The sequence below is a fragment of the Anolis sagrei genome, chromosome 5, assembly GCF_037176765.1.
Source record: "Anolis sagrei isolate rAnoSag1 chromosome 5, rAnoSag1.mat, whole genome shotgun sequence".
Classification (NCBI taxonomy): Eukaryota; Metazoa; Chordata; class Lepidosauria; order Squamata; family Dactyloidae; genus Anolis; species Anolis sagrei.
This window is the reverse complement of record NC_090025.1, coordinates 15,001,857-15,021,824: the sequence shown is the minus strand read 5'-3', so window position 1 is coordinate 15,021,824 and position 19,968 is coordinate 15,001,857. Positions and strand designations below refer to the sequence as shown.

The following is a 19,968-nucleotide window of genomic DNA, read 5'->3' as shown; positions in this document are numbered from 1 at the left end:
CTCAACCAGCTCGCCCCAGATTTGAACTATTGACCTATCAGTCAGCGGTCCTGCCGGCACAAAGGTTTAACTCATTGTACTATTGGGGGTTCCTATGGTGAGTGGTGATCTTTTTCTTAGGCTCTGTAATTTGAAACTATTTTGTACCACCACCCAATGGCTTACAGCATTCTGATGCTTTTTTCAAAAAGGAACTAACAACTACCTATCTAATTAAGTTCTGAACAGCTAGAAAGGAAAGTGATGCTAACTTTTCAAAAATTCTAACTATTAACTGTAACTACTTGGAAATTATACTTTTTAATTTATATTTTTACAGTAACTTTTCAAGCACTTTTAATTTATTGTTTGTATAATAGAGTATGAGTAAGGAGCTGTTGGGAGGAAGGAACTTTGAAGTGAATGCTGATTGGTGGAATGTCTGAGGAAATTCGCATAAAGTTAGTGAATGGCAGCTGATGAATGGCAATTAGACAGTTGATATTTAAGCTTATAAAGAGGTGGGATTAATGAGGAGACTGGAAGAAGTTCTTCTATTGTGGCAAAAGTAGAGATCAGGAAAAGTCCTCACTTTTTTTTCCGTCAGGAGCAACTTAAGAAACTGCAAGATGCTTCTGGTGTGAGAGAATTGTCTGTCTGCAAGGACATTGCCCAGATGTTTTACCATCCAGTGGGAATCTTCTCGCATGTCCCTGCATGACAAGCTGGAACTGACAGACAGGAGCTCACTCTGCTCCCTGGATTCGAACCGCCAACCTTTTGATCAGCAGTCCTTCTGGCACAAGGGTTTAACTCATTGTGCCTCCGGAGGCTCCTCACTAAACACTGTGGAAACATCAGATTTGGTGGAAAGAGGAACAGAACCCTCACATTTGGTGATAGTGCCAAAGACAAACCACCATATTTGATGACAAATGGGCTGAAGAACTTCACAGTTGGATTCTCCTTAAGATCTGAGACAAATGGCTTTCTCTCAACACACAATTCTTTTAGCTAAACATGCCAGGGATTTAATCTGAGCTCTTCTCTCACAAATGATACATTCTGCCATAGAGATAATGTGTCCTTCTTAAATATGAGATGTGTTATGATTCATCTCCCTCAGCACGACAGGAAAAGGGGCTTGTTTTGTTTTAATTGGCATCAAAATTCTCAAGATGCAAAATCTAGCATTCATCAATGGTCCAGTTTTGTATTATGCACACTGTCCTTGTTGGAGAGGGACACCCAACATTTTTATATAAAAATAAGTGGTGCACTCAAGGTATAAATGAGAGAAAGTAAATCACAAGTTCCCCAATGGCCTGTTAACGATCTGGTTCACTGTCCAAAGGAACTACCATCTATGAAAAATGGACAATAACAACAAAGAAAACTGGAAAGGAAGAAGACAAAATATAATAAGTGCTTAGGTGGATTGGTGTAGGGTTAGGGTTACCTGAATAATGATGACAGCTTCAAAGCATGAAGCCAAAAATAGCCTGAAGGCAACTATCTATAAATCTAGATATAGCTTTTTCAGTTCACAGATAGATAGAAAAACGGATAGATAGATAGATAGATAGATAGATAGATAGATAGATAGATAGATAGCACAGTTCTCTTCTATATTACCTGTTTCGATTGGGCTTGAACTGTGAATGTTTCTGGTTCAGAGAAGAACTGTTGATAGCTGATCTTTAGAGAAAACTGGCCATTCCTGTATAAACCCATCACCACAAAAAGAAAGTTATAGAAATGGATAGGAATAGTAGGACACATGCTAACCTAGATAGTACAGTTGGTTCTCCAGGTCCGTGGATTCGAGATCCATGGTTCAACCAACTATGGATTTAAAATACACAACATACAACATACAATGCAAGTAGCTAATGAACAATATATGGGGCAGGAGAGAGACTGAAGATCTGTGAAATGATGGGAATTCAAGTTTAGTGTTTGGTGCAAAGCCATGCTTCCACCACTTCACAGATTCTCAGTCCTTCTCCAGTTTGCATCCCATTCCTGTATGGTATACAAAAGTATTTGTGTGTTAGTTAGGGAGGGGAGTGTTGTTGCTGCAAATAAAGTATATACTAAGCCATTTCATATAATGGATTCAATCATCCATAAATTATGACACCTGCAAGGAGTCCTGAAACTTCTCTCCTGTGGATAAGGTGGGTCAACTATAGAAAAATATGGAGAAATTACATTTTTCCCATAAGCCTGTCAAACCTACTTGACAAGAGGCCATAGCAGCCTGAAAAATATCAAATATAGACTACCTTCAAATCTGAATGTATATGAAAATTACATCAGGTATCACTCCCACCACTTTAAGATATCAGTTTCAATTAACAGAACTCTGTATATTTTTAATTAAGAGGTTTTTAAGATATTTAACTCTGAACAGAGAGCAATGCTCACTTCCAATGTGGCTGCACAACTGTAGGACTAATGCTATTAGCATCACATTTGGGATAGAAGCACTTCAAATCTTGCCAACCTTCCTCTTTGCAATACAACCACAACCTTATAAAGCAGTGGTTCCCAACCTTTGGGCTTCCAGGTGTTTTGGACTTCAGCTCCCACAGTTCATAACATCTGGTAAGCTGGCTGGGATTTCTGGGAGTTGAAGTCCAAAGCACCTGGAGGCACCAAGATTGGGAACCACTGTTGTAGAGCAACCAGGACTGCTAGGTAATAGAGAAGATAGATAGGTCTATGTATTGTTGAAGGCTCCTCACTACATCTGAGGATGCTTGCCATAGATGCAGGCGAAACGTCAGGAGAGAATGCCTCTAGAACATGGCCACATAGCCCGAAAAAACCTACAACAACCCATAGATAGGTCTCTTGTACCTTCAATAATTGTGAAGGAGAAATTTCTGACTCATAAACAAATTCAACTTAAGAACAAACCTATAGAACCTATCTTGTTCATAACTTGGAGACTGCCTTTATGTCACTATTTCAGCCAGGGGACATGGAAAGAGCCTCTTCGAAGACTGAGTAAATACAGTCAGGCATCCCCTTGAAAACGCTTCTTGTAAATGGCTAAACTTTCCAACACAAAAACATTGCTTTACAACATTCTATGCAATGCTTTTGACACAAAATTTTAAAAAAGAAAACTATTTCAGCCAACCATGTAGACAATTTTGGATTTTGAAATTCCAGAAAAGGGATGCTCAACCTATACTTGATAGTATCCTTCTATTACAGGAAGAGTAAAGAAACACTGAATTACCTGGATTTCTTCTTATCATGAACAAAGAAAACTCTTTGCCTTTTCACATCCTCTTCAGTGAAATAGTCATCCTGGTTCAGCAGACTCTCCTTCCCATCAATCAAATTCACTAGCCTGCCATTGGTAGGAGGGTCCACCACATGAAATAACAGGTCTTCACCATAGCCACCAGGGTCCTGCAATCCCAGAAAGGAGACATCGAGTGGCTTCGCCCCACCAATTCCAACCCTGAGGGAGCTGTTCGTCCTGAGAAGCAGAGAGTGCATGACAGCTAAAGCAAAGCAAAGAAACAAAATTATTTTAATATATAAGACATAGACTTCTACAGTTCAGTGAAAGTTTTTATGATCCAACAACTCAATGGCTTTCCCCCACAAATGGAACAGATTTGTATTTCTTGCCATGACCAGTGCCATCCCATGTTCAACATATAATCATCCCCAACCTATGCTTGGTTATCCATAATATAGCAGAGGGCATTACAGTAGCAATATTTAAGCAAGCATGTCTAAAATAAGGACAAATATGGAAAACACAAGAATGGCCATCAGACTGGAAAAAATCAACTTATATCCCCATACCAAAAAAGGGAAATGCGAAAGACTGCTCAAACTTCCGTACAGTGGCCCTTATTTCTCATGCCAGTAAGGTAATGCTCAAGATCCTGCAAGGAAGACTCCATCAATACATGGAGCGAGAGTTGCCAGATGTTCAAGCTGGGTTTAGAAAAGGCAGAGGAACGAGAGACCAGATTGCCAATATCCGCTGGATAATGGAGAAAGGCAGGGAGTTTCAGAAAAACATCTACTTCTGCTTCATTGACTATTCTAAAGCCTTTGACTGTGTGGATCATAATAAATTGTGGCAAGTTCTTGGTGGGATGGGCATTCCAAGCCACCTTGTCTCTCTCCTGAGGAATCTGTACAAGGACCAAGTAGCAACAGTCAGAACTGACCACGGAACAACAGACTGGTTCAAGATTGGGAAAGGCGTACGGCAAGGCTGCATCCTCTCACCCAACCTTTTTAACTTGTATGCAGAACACATCATGCGATGTGCGGGGCTGGATGAATGCAAAGCTGGGGTGAAAATTGCTGGAAGAAACATTAACAACCTCAGATATGCAGATGACACCACTCTGATGGCCGAAAGCGAGGAGGAGCTGAGGAGCCTTCTAATCAAGGTGAAAGAAGAAAGCGCAAAAGCCGGGTTGCAGCTAAACGTCAAAAAAACCAAGATTATGGCAACAAGAATGATTGACAACTGGAAAATAGAGGGAGAAACCGTGGAGGCCGTGACAGACTTTGTATTTCTAGGTGCAAAGATTACTGCAGATGCAGACTGTAGCCAGGAAATCAGAAGATGCTTACTTCTTGGGAGGAGAGCAATGTCCAATCTCGATAAAATAGTAAAGAGTAGAGACATCAGACTGGCAACAAAGATCCGCCTAGTCAAAGCCATGGTATTCCCTGTAGTCACCTACGGATGTGAGAGCTGGACCTTAGGGAAGGCTGAGCGAAGGAAGATAGATGCTTTTGAGCTGTGGTGTTGGAGGAAAGTGCTGAGATTGCCTTGGACTGCGAGAAGATCCAACCAGTCCATCCTCCAGGAAATAAAGCCCGACTGCTCACTGGAGGGAAAGATACTAGAGACAAAGTTGAAGTACTTTGGCCACATCATGAGGAGACAGGAAAGCCTAGAGAAGACAATTATGCTGGGGAAAGTGGAAGGCAAAAGGAAGAGGGGCCGACCAAGGGCAAGATGGATGGATGGCATCCTTGAAGTGACTGGACTGACCTTGAGGGAGCTGGGGGTGGTAACGGCCGACAGGGAGCTCTGGCGTAGGCTGGTCCATGAGGTCACGAAGAGTCGGAGACGACTGAACGAATGAACAACAACAACAACAACTACTGTGAAAATGATTTTTAAACCATTTGGGAAGTTATAGTTCCATAAGGGTAGGAAATAGGAATCTCAATCAGAGTTTTTCCAGGACCTTAACCATAGCCATCAGCCTTCCTGACAAACTGAGAGGAAGAGGAGAGAGAGAGAGTAGTAACCCACTGCCCAAGTACAAGAGATTCTAAAAGATACTCACTTGTACATTCCCTGCTCTGAGGATTGCCATAGAAGCCATAATTGCAATGGGACACACACTGATCTCCTTGAAGAAAAGTTGTAGCATCACAAATGTGGCACCGGCCTGACTGATCGCATTCCAAGCATCCCTCTGGGCAAGCTAGCATGAAAAAGAAAATGCCACGGCTCTTCAAAGGAAGATCAAACACTACTAGTGGATCTTCTTCTTCAAACACAAAATCCCTGTTGTGTTTTATTAATGGTCAATGATTCAGAAGTGCAAACAGAGCTACATGCTATGCATTGAATGTTTCACCCTACATATCCCACCACAATGGGAAAAGGTCTTATGCCCTACCAGTTTCTTTGGCATTTCTTTATTCACCTGAGCATTTTTGTTCTCTATAGTCGGCATAATATCGCTTCCCACACGTGGAGACGCACTGTGATCCCAAGAGGAAGAATGGGGCTTTGCAGTGGGTGCACTTGCTGGGGCCATGACACTGGAGGCAACGGTCATCATCACATCCTGAAAGGCCACAGACACAACACTTCAGAATGATTTCTTCAAGACATAAATGTACAATATGATATATCTCTTCATCTCCACTCGCTGTCCCACCTTCTCATTATATCCTGATCCCAAGAAGCTCATGGTGCTATGCAGAGACCGCTAGCTCACATGCCCTTTTCCTCAGGTGTTTTTGCAACCTTCACTATACCTTCTTGTTGTTGCTAGAACAGAATCTTATTTGGTTTTTCATGAATAGGCCAATGCAGGAGATCTAAGGTGATGCATAGCAAGAATCAGCACTCCCATGATGCATAGCAAGAATCAGCACTCCCATAGCAAGAATCAGGACTCCCATGATACATAGCAAGAATCAGCACAAAGGTTCCCAACCTTTGGGCCTCCAGTTGTTTTGGACTTCAGCTCCCACAGTTCCTAACATCTGGTAAGATGGCTGGGATTTCTGGGAGTTGAAGTCCAAAACACCTGGAGGCACAAAGATTGGGAACCACTGTTGTAGAGCAATTAGGACTGCTAGGTCCTAACTGGCGTGGGCACCAGCTGCAACCATACCTCGAGAAGCCTGACTTGGACGCAATGGTCCATGCCTTGGTAACACCCAGACTGGATTACTGCAACACACTCTACATGGGGCTGCCTTTGAAGATGGCCTGGAAACTGCAATTAGTAGAAAGGTTGGCAGCCAGGTTTCTAACTGGAGCTAATTATAAGGAGTGCACAATGCCCTTATTAAAGCAGCTCCACTGGCTGTCAATAAGTTTCCAGTCCCAATTCAAGGTAGAGATTATGACCTCCAAACCCTGAATGGTTTGGGCCCCACCTATTTTCATGACTGCATCTCGACCAAAGAATTGGCATGGGCTCTAAGATACCACAGGGACACCCTCCTCTTGCTCCCATCACTGTCACATACACGGCTGGTGGGGACGGGGGAGAGGGCCATCTCAGTAGTGGCTCCCTGACTTTGGAATACCCTTCCCAGGGAAATTAGGCAAGCCTCTACACTGTCCTCTTTTAGTAGGGATTTGAAAACCCGCATGATCCAACTAGCATTTGAGAATGACTAGTCCCTACTTATAAATGCCCAGTCCTTAGTTGGACAGAGAGTACTGTGTTCTCTGCACTTTTTCCAATCCAGCCACCCCATGCTACACTGTTTTGCACTATACCATGCCTGGCCCTTGTTATAGCCTGATCATGCCCATCTCAGTATTACTAGTTATTGGTTTTTTGTCATGCATTGTTTGAATGAGTCCCTTATGTTTTACTCAATTGGGGTTTTTTTATCTGATTGTTATGCTTTGCTGTGTTTTATTTTAATTGTGTTTTTTTGTTTTAATGGATTGTTTTGCTTTTATGTTCTGTGGACATTTTGTCCCATGTGTAAACAGCCCCAAGTCCCTTTGGGGAGATGGAGGCAGGGTATACAAATAAAGTTGTTGTTGTTGTTGTTGTTACATGTCTGGGAGAGAACCAAAATATCTCCCAAGCTTGTGAACATGGCAAAGAAGACCTATCCAGGAAGCTGACTATATTTGAAGAATAGACTTCAGCACCTTGGATAGGTACTTTAAAATCTTGCCTATGACCAAAACTGGATTCATTAACATGGAACTACCAGATGTGGGACCCAAGATACACTCTGTCTAATCATTTTTTTTGTCGTATCAGGAGCGACTTGAGAAACTGCAAGTTGCTTCTGGTGTGAGAGAATTGGCCATCTGCAAGGACGTTGCCCAGGGAATGCCCAGATATTTTGATGTTTTATCATCCTTGTGGGAGGCTTCTCTCATGTCATAGAATCATAGAATCAAAGAGTTGGAAGAGACCTCATGGGCCATCCAGTCCAACCCCCTGCCAAGAAGCAGGAATATTGCATTCAAATCACCCTTGACAGATGGCCATCCAGCCTCTGTTTAAAAGCTTCCAAAGAAGGAGCCTCCACCATGTTCTGGGGCAGAGAGTTCCACCGCTGAACGGCTCTCACAGTCGGGAAGTTCTTCCTCATGTTCAGATGAAATCTCTTATCTTGTAGTTTGAAACCATTGTTCCACGTCCTAGTCTCCAAGGAAGCAGAAAACAAGCTTGCTCCCTCCTCCCTGTGGCTTCCTCTTACATATTTATACATGGCTATCATATCTCCTCTCAGCCTTCTCTGCTTAAGGCTAAACATGCCCAGCTCCTTAAGCTGCTCCTCATAGGGCTTGTTCTCCAGACCCTTGATCATTTTAGTTGCCCTTCTCTGGACACATTCCAGCTTGTCAATATCTCTCTTGAATTGTGGTGCCCAGAATTGGACACAATATTCCAGGTGTGGTCTAACCAAAGCAGAATAGAGGGGTAGCATTACTTCCCTAGATCTAGACCAGTGGTTCTCAACCTGGGGTCCCCAGATGTTTTTGGCCTACAACTCCCAGAAATCCCAGCCAGTTTACCGGCTGTTAGGGTTTCTGGGAGTTGAAGGCCAAAAACATTTGGGGACCCCAGGTTGAGAACCACTGATCTAGACACTATGCTCCTATTGATGCAGGCTGAAATCCCATTGGCTTTTTTTGCAGCCACATCACATTTTTGGTTCATGTTTAACTTGTTGTCCACAAGGACTCCAAGATCTTTTTCACACGTACTGCTCTCGAGCCAGGTGTCCCCTATTCTGCATCTCCCCGCATGAGGAGCTGGAGCTGATAGAGGGAGCTCATCCGCCTCTCCCCGGATTCGAACCTGCGACCAGTCGGTCTTCAGTCCTGCCGGCACACGAGTTTAACCCACTGCGCCTATATGTAATAGTACTTGCCAGGGGGTGAATAGACAAAACATAACAATCACATGTCTAGGTTCTTGTGGGTTTTTTCGGGCTATAGAGCCATGTTCTAGAGGTATTTTCTCCTGACGTTTTGCCTGCATCTATGGCAAGCATCCTCAGAGGTAGTGAGGTCTGTTGGAATTAGGACAATGGGTTTATATATCTGTGGAATGGCTGGGGTGGGGCAAAGAGCTTTTCTCTGCTGGAGCTAGGTGTGAATGTTTCAACTGACCACCTTCATTAGCATTTGAAGGCCTGGCTGAGCCTGGGAAAATCTCTTGCTGAGAGGTGTTAAGACGTGCCTGGTTGTTTTCTCTGTAACACTTAAACCTCTCAGCAAGAGATTTTTCCAGGCTCAGCCAGGCCTTCAAATGAGCCTGGGAAAATCTCTTGCTGAGAGGTGTTAAGATGTGCCTGGTTGTTTCCTCTGTAACACTTAACACCTCTCAGCAAGAGATTTTTCCAGGCTCAGCCAGGCCTTCAAATGCTAATGAAGGTGGTCAGTTGAAACATTTACACCTAGCTCCAGCAGAGAAAAGCTCTTTGCCCCACCCCAGCCATTCCACAGATATATAAACCAATTGTCCTAATTCCAACAGACCTCACTACCTCTGAGGATGTTTGCCATAGATGCAGGCGAAACGTCAGGAGAAATGCCTCTAGAACATGGCTCTATAGCCTGAAAAAACTCACAAGAACCTAGTGATTCCAGCCATGAAAGCCTTCGACAATCACATGTCGTTTCACATCAAACTTATACTCTTAAAATTACTTTTTGAACTACAATCTCCAGGATTGAATAGCTATCACAGCCACTGGTCATGCTGGCTAGAATACTCGAAGCATTGTCATTCAACAATAATATCCACAAATGTACCCCTTCCCAAAAAATAACCATTTCAAAGCCTGCCCCATTCATAAAATCATGAAGACTTACTCTGGCACATTTCAGATCCACTGTAAAAAGATGGTGGGCAGTGTTCCAAGCAAGCGCCATCGTGAAGCACATACCCCTCCATGCACTGCAAGCAGTCGTCACTCTGGGGTCCGTTGCAGGCATTGCAGCTCCAGTCGCACTCTTAGAATAAAGCAAAAGACAGAAAACACTCCCAATGGAGCCACTGTTTGCTTCCCTACAGCCAAACATTTTAATATAAAACACAGCTCCTGATTGCAGAGTTACTGAAGGGCAGAGAATGAACGGCAGAACAGATGTAGAATAGGACAGAAAAGGCCTAAGGAGATTGACTTAGAATAACACGAATTTCCCTCCAGGGTTTAACATTTCCCAATTATGTTAAACACGGGCACGGGCTGCTGCCCTTCAAAGGTCCAGCCAAGCAGTTACAACCTACAGGTGTTTACAGCTGCATTTGGACAACACCGAATACGAACACATGTTGCTCCCTGGTATATTCCACCACGTGGTGAAACCATACATCTCATATTTCGCAGGGGCTTTGGGGATTTCCCTCAAGCAAAGCTAATTAAACAGGCTGAATTGATGACGAAGGTGACATTGCATCACAGTCAGAATGAATTTCAGAAGGGAATGGCGCAAAGTTAATAATGGGAAGGCACAGGCGTTTCTCAGCTCACCCGCCATTCTAGGCAGCCGGCGGAAACCTCCTGGGAGAGAAACACATAATAACTGCACAAAGTACAGTAAAGAACGGCACAATTAGGAATGCTGCTAAATGTTCATTTTTAGGAACACACTCGGGGTTTCACTACATGGAGAAGTGATGTTGTGCCTGGTGAAAAGGGACTGTACTCTTCAAGGTAAGAAACACAGGGATGGGGTTTTGGATATGAGAAAAAGTCCTGCATAAAGCTTTCATCCTCTACTATTATTCCAAAATGTGACTTCATCTGACTTCAAACAGCATACAAATATTAACCAAAATAGGCATTGGATTATCCTGGATTCCAAGATCATAGAATCATAGAATCAAAGAGTTGGAAGAGACCTCATGGGCCATCCAGTCCAACCCCCTGCCAAGAAGCAGGAATATTGCATTCAAATCACCCCTGACAGATGGCCATTCAGCCTCTGCTTAAAAGCTTCCAAAGAAGGAGCCTCCACCACGCTCCGGGGCAGAGAGTTCCACTGCTGAACGGCTCTCACAGTCAGGAAGTTCTTCCTCATGTTCAGATGGAATCTCCTCTCTTGTAGTTTGAAGCCATTGTTCCGCGTCCTAGTCTCCAAGGAAGCAGAAAACAAGCTTGCTCCCTCCTCCCTGTGGCTTCCTCCCACATATTTATACATGGCCAACATGACTCCTCTCAGCCTTCTCTTCTTCAGGTTAAAAATGTCCAGCTCCTTAAGCCGCTCCTCATAGGGCTTGTTCTCCACAATACAGTAATCTAGTCTAATCCCCTAGTAATGTAGGAAGTATCCACCACAGGTGGTCACACAATCTTAAATAAATAAAAATAAACAAAAAATGTAATGAAGTAGAACCTGCCACTCTGCAAGGCACTTCACTACATTGTCCAGGAAGAACATCAAGAAACTCAAAAAATCAGGAAACTTTTCACAATTTGTTGTCAAAGCCTTTCATGGCCAGAATCACTGGGTTGCTGTGAGTTTTCCGGGTTGTATGGTCATCTTTCAGAAGCATTCTCTCCTGATGTTTTGCCCACATCTATGGCAGGCATCCTCAGAGTTTGAGGGGTCTGTTGGAAACTAGGCAAATGGGGTTTATATATCTGTGGAATTTCCAGGGTGGGAGAAAGAACTCTTGTCTGCTTGAGGCAAGTGTGAAGGCTGCAATACAGCCATTTCCTACATCCAGGAAAACTCACAGCAACCCACTTTTCACAATTGTTAGTCAGAATATCCTGTTTAGTAACTCAGATTGACTAGTTCTGGTTCTATTCAGTAGAACAACTGAAAACATTACAATATTGCTCCACTATTCACCGACAGCTCTCCAGATGGTTATCAAACTCTTCATAATTTATTTTCCATCCTAAACATATATCACCACCACACCAACTCCTCACAAGGCTTTCCAGTTTTTGCTTTCTGGATAAATTCTTGTTCAATTATATTTTTAAACTGTGATGCTCAGAACTTTAGGTCAATTAAACCCATTCTTCCACATAACGTTAAAAGTATAAGAGCCCTTATGTGTGGCCTCCCAGCTCACACTGCAGAGATATTTTGGCCTTGCCTCTTAGAGGCTCTATAACTAAAGGTGAAACAATGGAGACAGGAAAGAAGAAAATAGATGGTAATGGGCAGGTAGGTGAAGTGATGCTTGAGAAGCTGAGGAAAGCCTTTACTAAAGAAAATGAGATTGGGAAGAGATATGGAAGAAGACAACAATGGAAGCCACTTGACCAAGAGCAAAAAAGACTGTTCTAAATGTATGGCGTAGTTTGACAGAACCTACGGAGATGGGATAGAGTTTTACTCTCATCTTTAAAGAAGGGCCACAACTATTTTGTTGATGTGGGATCAGTTAAAATTCATGAATAAACCAGGTTTTTTTTTAACCTGAAAATTTTCAGGGGGGGGGGGTGAACCCCTAACCCCCCCCCCCCCCCCGGCCACAGGCCTGAATGGGAAACATTCAATGCCGAAACATACTAGACCATACACATACAAAAGCATGAAAATCACTTATCTTGACGTTAAAATCCTCTAGTTAAAACTGTCTCAACAACCACAACGAATTTGGTTGGCATACTAAGGGTTCCTATTGCTGCCTCATTGCACAATCCCAAAGGTTGCTGGATTTTTTCCTTTTATTTCTTTAGAGGAAGCAGTGACCAAATGTAAGTATCCCTTTCCTTTCATTTCTGGAAGGTTTGCAGTGCATCTAGATCTCCACTTGTCTATATCTTGATGGAAGAAGATGAGCCTTATTAATCATGGGCCCTTGCTCCTGATTTTCAATTTGCTTCAACCTTGGACTTTCCTTTTAATGACTAGAAAAGAATACTAGCAAAGCAGTTGTCTCAAGATAACTAATACAGCAAATGCTTCGAAGAGCATGGACTGAAATCTCTGGTAATGGTGATATATTTGAAACATGATCTTTGCACAAATCTATAAAAAGCATAGCCAAAACAAGCTCAGTTTTCCTTCATGGAACATGACACACAGAACAGACAGGAATCACTAAAAGTTCATGTTCATAACACTGATCATCTTGAAATATGTATATTCATCCTTGGTAGGCTCATAAATCAAGAGAAAATTCCACTTAACATACAAAATTTTATATAAATGTCAAAGGGGGTGCAGGGAGGATTTAGAAAGTTAAGCTCGCTCATCATTCAGTTGAATCGGTAGCAGATACAAATTACAAATCTTGACCCTTGGAAGAGTGTGACAGTTCACTCACTCAATCATTTACCATGGATAGGATTTGCAATAATCTGTTTTTCTTACTGAAAGCTGAAGCCCATGGCAGTAGATAACAGGAAAGAAAAAAATCTGGAGGAGGGCAAAATAGGGCAATGAAGGACAGAGAGATCAAAGAAGAAGACCTCCAGAGAGGACATCACTATGATTCAAACTATACTTTTAAGTCTGGCTAATCCTTATTATGATGATGTGAGATGAGAATATCTGTGTATTTCATTCACCTTTGCAGGTCTTGGTGGAGAAGTCGAGATAGTACTGTGGAGCACAGGTCTCGTATTGGCACTCCCCAAAGAGCAAGACTTTTGAAGGGTCTCGGCAGGATGTACAACTGGTTGCTGAATCACAGCTCAGGCACGGATCACTGCAAGCTGGAGAGGAAGAGTTTCAAAAAGACAAACTTGAATTATTCTTAGATTCTGAAAAGGGAGAGCACTTCTGCCATTTGGTCAACTGAGGTGCATGGGTATAATGAAAGGAGGATAAGTGGTTATCTTTTGGTCACTGTCAGTATTATTAACTCCACCCAATCCACACTATATAAGCAACAATAACCAAATTTTGATCTGGACTATATGCAAAACAGTTTAAACATTTCAAGGCATTGTGTAAGTGTTGCAAATGTGGATTATCGCCCCTTTTGCACTATGAACAGTACGAATTCCTGTTCAATCAGTCCCAAAAAACACAATTTTCTTCCCAGGAAAAAAAAGCATTTTTCTGCACAGACATTAATACATTTTGCACACAAATATTTTCTACACAGAACATGCTGTTTCTAGACTGAAAATGCTGCATTTAGGAACTTAATCCATGCAAATAATTTTAATGCTTGGAGACTGATGAAAATAATATTTATTCATACAAATATTATTTACTACACAGAGACGACTGTTTCATGCAGAGAAAATATGTTTTCTGTGCAAAACCAAAAGAAAAACAGCCCCACTGTGAAATTTGTGCAGAATAAGTTCCAAACTGTGAAAATTCTTAATAGCCTTGTCAAGGTTTCCTAAACACCAAGAAACATGTTTTTGACCATTTTCCAAATCATTTTTAATATTCTTCCCAGCCCTTCAATGAGAATCAGCAATTTTCCACATTAGCAAAGAAAGGAATTATCAGAAGCAGTACTCTCCACTCCTAACATTAAAGCAAATAGGTGCATTGGTTCATATTCCTATTTACAGTGTCTTTAGTCTTCCTATTGATGTGAATTCATTCTCTTTTTCAAAGGTGAGTTGAATGTACCATTTTGATGGTGTTGATACTCTTCACAATGGAATGGGAATTTGATTGTTTGCAGCAATTTAGTGTCCCACATTTGGAAAAGTTGCAAATTAGGGGAAACCTATTCCCCTAGACACGTCAACATTTTTGCATGTCGATAAAGCAAGACATTCATACATGCAATGACTTTGGTAGTTATTACTTTTAGAAGGACTATACCTTCCTAAACACATGAAGAGAACTAGAGGGCTTTCATGCCATGTCTCTCCAAAAACTGAGGCCTCTGCTGTACAAACCTTTTTCACTTAGTTACATATTTTTTTATCCACCAAGACACTATTGCACATCCAATTCTCTATCTATAAATTTATTATATACATAATTTTCCATGCTACAGCATCTGACTACCAATTCCAGAGGGGTGTCACAAATGTTAATTAACATTTGCAAAACATCTAAAAAGATGTGTGGATTACCAATGCAGAGAAAATGCTAATAACTGGGTGTCTGATGAGGTACATTTGCAAACTTCAAAATGTTACAGTTACACATTATTCAAAAATGGCAAGGAAAACTCAAATACATCATACTCTGTAAGCTAAGACAAAGTCGTCTTTATCCTTTAAAGCTTACTTGCATTACTTGACATAAGCATTTTTAAACATAAAAATGGATTTTTGTGAAGGCTCCTAAAAATTATACATTTCCCAATCTAGTCCATAATGGAATTATCTCAGATTACACTATTGATTACACTATTAATCCTTATGAAGGAAATGGTCAGGTTTCTGTTTCATTTCAAAGTTGGACAATTGTGGCCCTTGGACTGTAACTGAAAAGGTGAATTGTAGACCAAAAACATCTGTAGGATCAGAGTGCCTTTTTCATTTGGACTCTTCTTACTCATTTTCCTTGGCACTTAAGATGAGCAATAACATTTTACAGCATCTAAAGCAGTGTTTCCAAACTCTTATTTTCCAGGTGCTTTGGACTTCAGCTCCCAAAATCCTTCATCATTGGCCAAAGGAGCTGAGGCCTTTGGGCATTGAGATCCAAAACACCTGGAGGACTAGATCTAGAATATAAACATTATTTTCAAAAATAAGGCCATTCTTCCAGGTTGTAATGACATCTTAGTGTGCATTTTCACAAACTAAAGTTGTGTACAGCCTTCCTTGTCTTGAGTTCCTTCAGATATTCTTGGTATCTACCATCTGTTGTGGCTGAGCTATTTTCTGACGATGAGGATGATGGGATTCAGATTCCTGCTGGGATTCAGCTTCCTGGCTCTTTGTCTGTGCCTCAAATCTCTGGGCCTGCTTCTGAGGTTCCCACAGACAGTGCAGTGTCAACACAGCCATTTCCACCAGAAAGGAATTTTAATGAAGGAGATAGCGAGCAGGTGCCTTCCCACACTGATACCGAAAGTGTAGATAATGACTTGACCCGGAAAGCTCGCCTTGATCTCCAGGTCAGGCAGAGTCCTCGTCTTGCCAGCAGGCAAGAAGCCAGCTCGGTGAAAGGTCGTCGCAATGCTTTTATGATGATGAGAGCCTAATGTTTTCATGTTAGAAAGGTATTTAGGCCTTTTACAAACTCTGAGAAAGCATCAGTTCAACGTAGCTCACTAGCCTGGAAGCTACATGGAATAACCTTAGCCTGGAAAGCAGTACGCTTGGGATTTCTTGCATTGTGATTCATGGGGCAATTGTTTCATTGCTTGTACCTGGGACCCTGGTTTGAACTTTGCCAATAGGATTGTGTCTCCTGTTTTTACCTGAAGGTCTTTGGAACTATATTCTGCATTTAATCTTATTCTTTGGAACTTTGCAATGCTTATTCTTTATTTTGACTTGGATTTTTTCCTCAATAAACTATAAAACTACAGCTCTTGTGTGGTGGTGTTTGGAAGCAAGGTGAAGCTTACTCTGAGTTGCAACACCATCAACCCCAACCAGCCTGGCCAAAAGTGAAAAGTAGTGGAAGTTGTAATCAGAGACTCAAATTTATTTCCCAGTTTCAATTGGAACAGACCCACAAATCAATCAAATGTATGCAAGTCCTTTGACTGTATTTCCCTGCATGGCGGGGGGGGGGGGGGTGTTGGACTGGATGGCCTTTGTAGTATCTTCCAACTCTATAATGCTAGGATTAATTTACCCAGTTCCCATTGACTCAGTATTCTTACCTGCTTGCAACTAAGAACTGGATCTAAATTAAACATTTAGAAGATCTGATATTGGTAAAACTGGGCTATTTCAATGTGCATGCTGCTGGGTGGTATCAACTGGAAGACAGAGTTCCTATTTTTAGTCAAAACAATTTTCTGTGCTATCCATACCTGGAACTATGGTTAATATTAGATCTAACTGATTTTAAAAGTTAGTCCAAGAAAACATAGTTAGGAGATAGATTATGTGAAATGACTCATAATTAATGTTGACAAAAGGTTATATGTAAAACCACAGTCGAACAAACTGGAAAGCAAGAGCTATATGGGAACAGGGATGGAAAGAACTGTTGTATGTTCTGTTCATGTGCTTTGTGAGAAACCATCGCTTACTAAAATACACTGATGTTTTGTTCTTGTCCCATTATACATTGTTATTATGTTATTATTTGTCTCTTGACAAAAAAGCAGCTAACATCTGTAAAGTGTAAAGGAAAACAAATACAATGAAAATCGAAAATACTTTGACTCTGATTAACAACTGTGAAGGCAGGTAAAGTAATAAAAGTTATGCCACTCATGCCAATTCAAGGAATGCAGCCATTTACTTTGTGTCAGCCATCCATCAAGTGCATTCAGTGTGTCCCTCCTTTGCAACCAAGATAGAAGCTATGCAGGATACTAAAAGGTTTGCATCCAACTCAGAAATGCAGCTCCTCTGGCAACCCCAGAGGATAGTAACAAGTTGGGAAAGCTAGTCACTCTTAATGGCTTATTTAAAGCACAGCAGCAACGGAGAGTGGGAAAAGTTGCCCAAATCAACAATGGGGAATGCCTGCTCCAAGGGCCGTTAGCTGGTCTGGATTTAATATAGCATATAGCAGAGAGAAGAGCTTTCTCACTCTCTCATTCACTCTCTCAACTAAATTACAGCGTTTTTAAAGTGTGTGTTAAAAGCAATTTCTGTCTGCAGAGAAAGTGCTTTCAACGCATCTTTGATTATTTTTAAAAACCCACATCCTGAGATCTTTTGGTTAGTTCCCCTAACCTAAACAGGGCCAAAATGGCTTGACCAAATCACTTTAAAATGGAAGAGTAATCTTTGTGAATGTAAAATAAACTTTAAAAGCCATCTTGCAGCAATGCTTTTATCTGATCCACCAGAAAGACATAAAAGCATCTGTGTCATTTCAAAAGACCCTTACGTAACTTCTCTAGGAAACATATTTGGGGTAACTGTGTGAGCCATGCAGTAAAACACAACAAAATCCACAAAAAAGGAGATCAGCTAGGAAAAGATACCTTTTGGATTACATTTCCCAAAATGCCCCAGCCGGCATGGCAAGACCCCCCCCCCCCCCCAAAAAAAATATATATTTCTGAGCTCTGTAAGTATTTGCTCCATGCAATTATTCATATACACTGGAACAGTCAGTACCGTTGAGTACGTGAGTGTTGATGGATGAGTCAACCATTAATTCGGTGGGCCTACTCAACTTGGACAGCCACTGGATTTAGACTATATCTAAATGATTACAGCTCAGTAATAATATCACCCTGCCTAGAAAGGAATTATTGGAATTATTGAAAAAACACAGAATCAGAAATGGTTGATACCTTGCCAGGCAAACACCCTATCAAGAGATATGGATCTCACATCTTCCTAGACTATAGCTTCTGTAGCACAATTACATATTAGCCAGAATTCTTCTATCCCACACATGTATAGGTTTCCAAAGAGATGATCGCAATTTTCGTCTGATGCAGAACATCCACATTCAGTCCAAGGTTGCAGAATCAAGAGTGAAACAGACACATTGAGCATCTGCATCCCATTTTTGATTAGATGTTTAGATGCACAACACTGCAACTGAATGTAGAAGTGGTGTTGCAAAATCAGTGCATAATTCCACATGTGAAGATTTATGCTAAGAAAGCCATGCATTGAACAAAGTAATTAAGAAACTCAGCATGAACCAAACACCAAGAATATACATACATTGACAATGCCCGCTCTCATCCCTGTAGAACCCAAGGAAACAAGCCAAGATGCAGGTTCCAATGTGAGAAAGGACAAGGCTGGAGTCGCAGGAGGTGCAGGAGAGAGGGCTTCCTCCCAAACACGTCTTACATGAAGGATGACACCCTGCAGACAAGACAAGTGGAAATAGCTTCAGCTTCTCTGAAAACAGGGAACATCGACTATCAATGGCTACTAGCCAGGAGTCTATATTAATTCCATTATATAGGGGTACTTCTTTGTACTCCTTTTTAATGTAAGGGTTCCAGCTCCAGAAATTTCTGAAGTTACATCTCTATTGCCCATGAAGAAGGTCTCTGAGAGCAAACAGAGGCCGAAACACATTGGACATGTTAGCAGTACAGAAGGCCTTCCACTTTCCTGGGAGTTAGGGGTGTAGGACCCTCTTCAAAATGGGAAAATTGTGAATAAAAATGCTATTTTTTTCTTATCAGAGATAACATATTTCTAGGAATTTCTAATTTCTAGGTCCTCCAGAGTGTTCTGCATTCTGACTCTAGGTTCTGCAGTGCAATTTCCACTAGAAGATGACCACAGAATAGAGCTGGAAAACCGATAAATGCCTCGAGAAGTGAGGACCTAGGTCCTCTAGTACAACTTTGTGGTCAAACTCCACCAGAAGTTTACCGTAGAGTCATTCTGGAGAAACTAGAGATTCCAAGAGGGAACCTATTATTCAAATCTGCGAATAATCAAATCTACAAAACTTACATCCACAAATGAGGGACCAAATGTAAACAATTCACATTTTGAGAACCTTAAATAAGTCTGCAGCATTTATTAGGTGTTCCCTAGTTTTTGATTCCTTTACTAGTCACTGGGAACAACATTGCTTAGGTTCTGCTGTGTTTACATTTTATTTATGTTTCCCGTAGTCCTCCAGCCGGCCACTGAGGGATTCACAATGCTGGACTTGTGGGACCTTTGGTCTGATTCAGCAGGAATCTCTTTAGGTTCTTATGAATAATTCTATCATTAAGACTGCCAAGAATGCATGCGTATACTGGGAACATTATTTATCCAATGCAATATTCATGGGCACACACGGATCGCTCCATTGCTCCCTCTGTTTTGCAGACATTACTCACTTTGACATGCTCCGTCAACCATGTAGTATCCTGCAGGACATTCTGGTACACAGAGATCTTTCAGGAGAGAGTGATGGGGATTTTGGCACTTTAAGCAGGTACTTCCTGTGTCCTGGAGATCTGCAACACACTGATCACACAGGGAGTGACAATCTGCAGAGAGAAGAAGTATCACACGTTTTATTAAAGTCTTATTGTGCAAGGATGGGATTGGGTCCCTATTTCAAAGTCTTTTCTAAAAAGCTGACAATCTACACGGCTACTTATTAACTATACCCAACCAAGTATGACCTGACCTGACTACCCAACCCTGATAGAAAAGTTATTTACTCATACTCCAATTGTAGAATTGATCACCTTCTCTTCTGCATTATTCCTGGACTGGATGGCCCTTGTGGTCTCTTCCAACTCTTTG

At 41.6% G+C, this 19,968-nt stretch overlaps 1 protein-coding gene across 1 annotated transcript in view; it reads right to left on the bottom strand.

Annotated features, from left to right (window-relative positions):
* Positions 1–19,968, bottom strand: part of FRAS1 (Fraser extracellular matrix complex subunit 1) — a 447,582-nt gene that overhangs the window by 142,027 nt on the left and 285,587 nt on the right. The window contains exons 20-27 of the mRNA XM_067468571.1: positions 19,554–19,706; positions 18,424–18,570; positions 13,249–13,395; positions 9,584–9,724; positions 5,697–5,840; positions 5,331–5,471; positions 3,233–3,503; positions 1,615–1,699 (exon numbers count right to left, since the gene is read on the bottom strand). Coding sequence (XP_067324672.1) covers positions 1,615–1,699; positions 3,233–3,503; positions 5,331–5,471; positions 5,697–5,840; positions 9,584–9,724; positions 13,249–13,395; positions 18,424–18,570; positions 19,554–19,706 — 1,229 coding nt within the window. The remainder of the gene's footprint in view (positions 1–1,614; positions 1,700–3,232; positions 3,504–5,330; positions 5,472–5,696; positions 5,841–9,583; positions 9,725–13,248; positions 13,396–18,423; positions 18,571–19,553; positions 19,707–19,968) is intronic.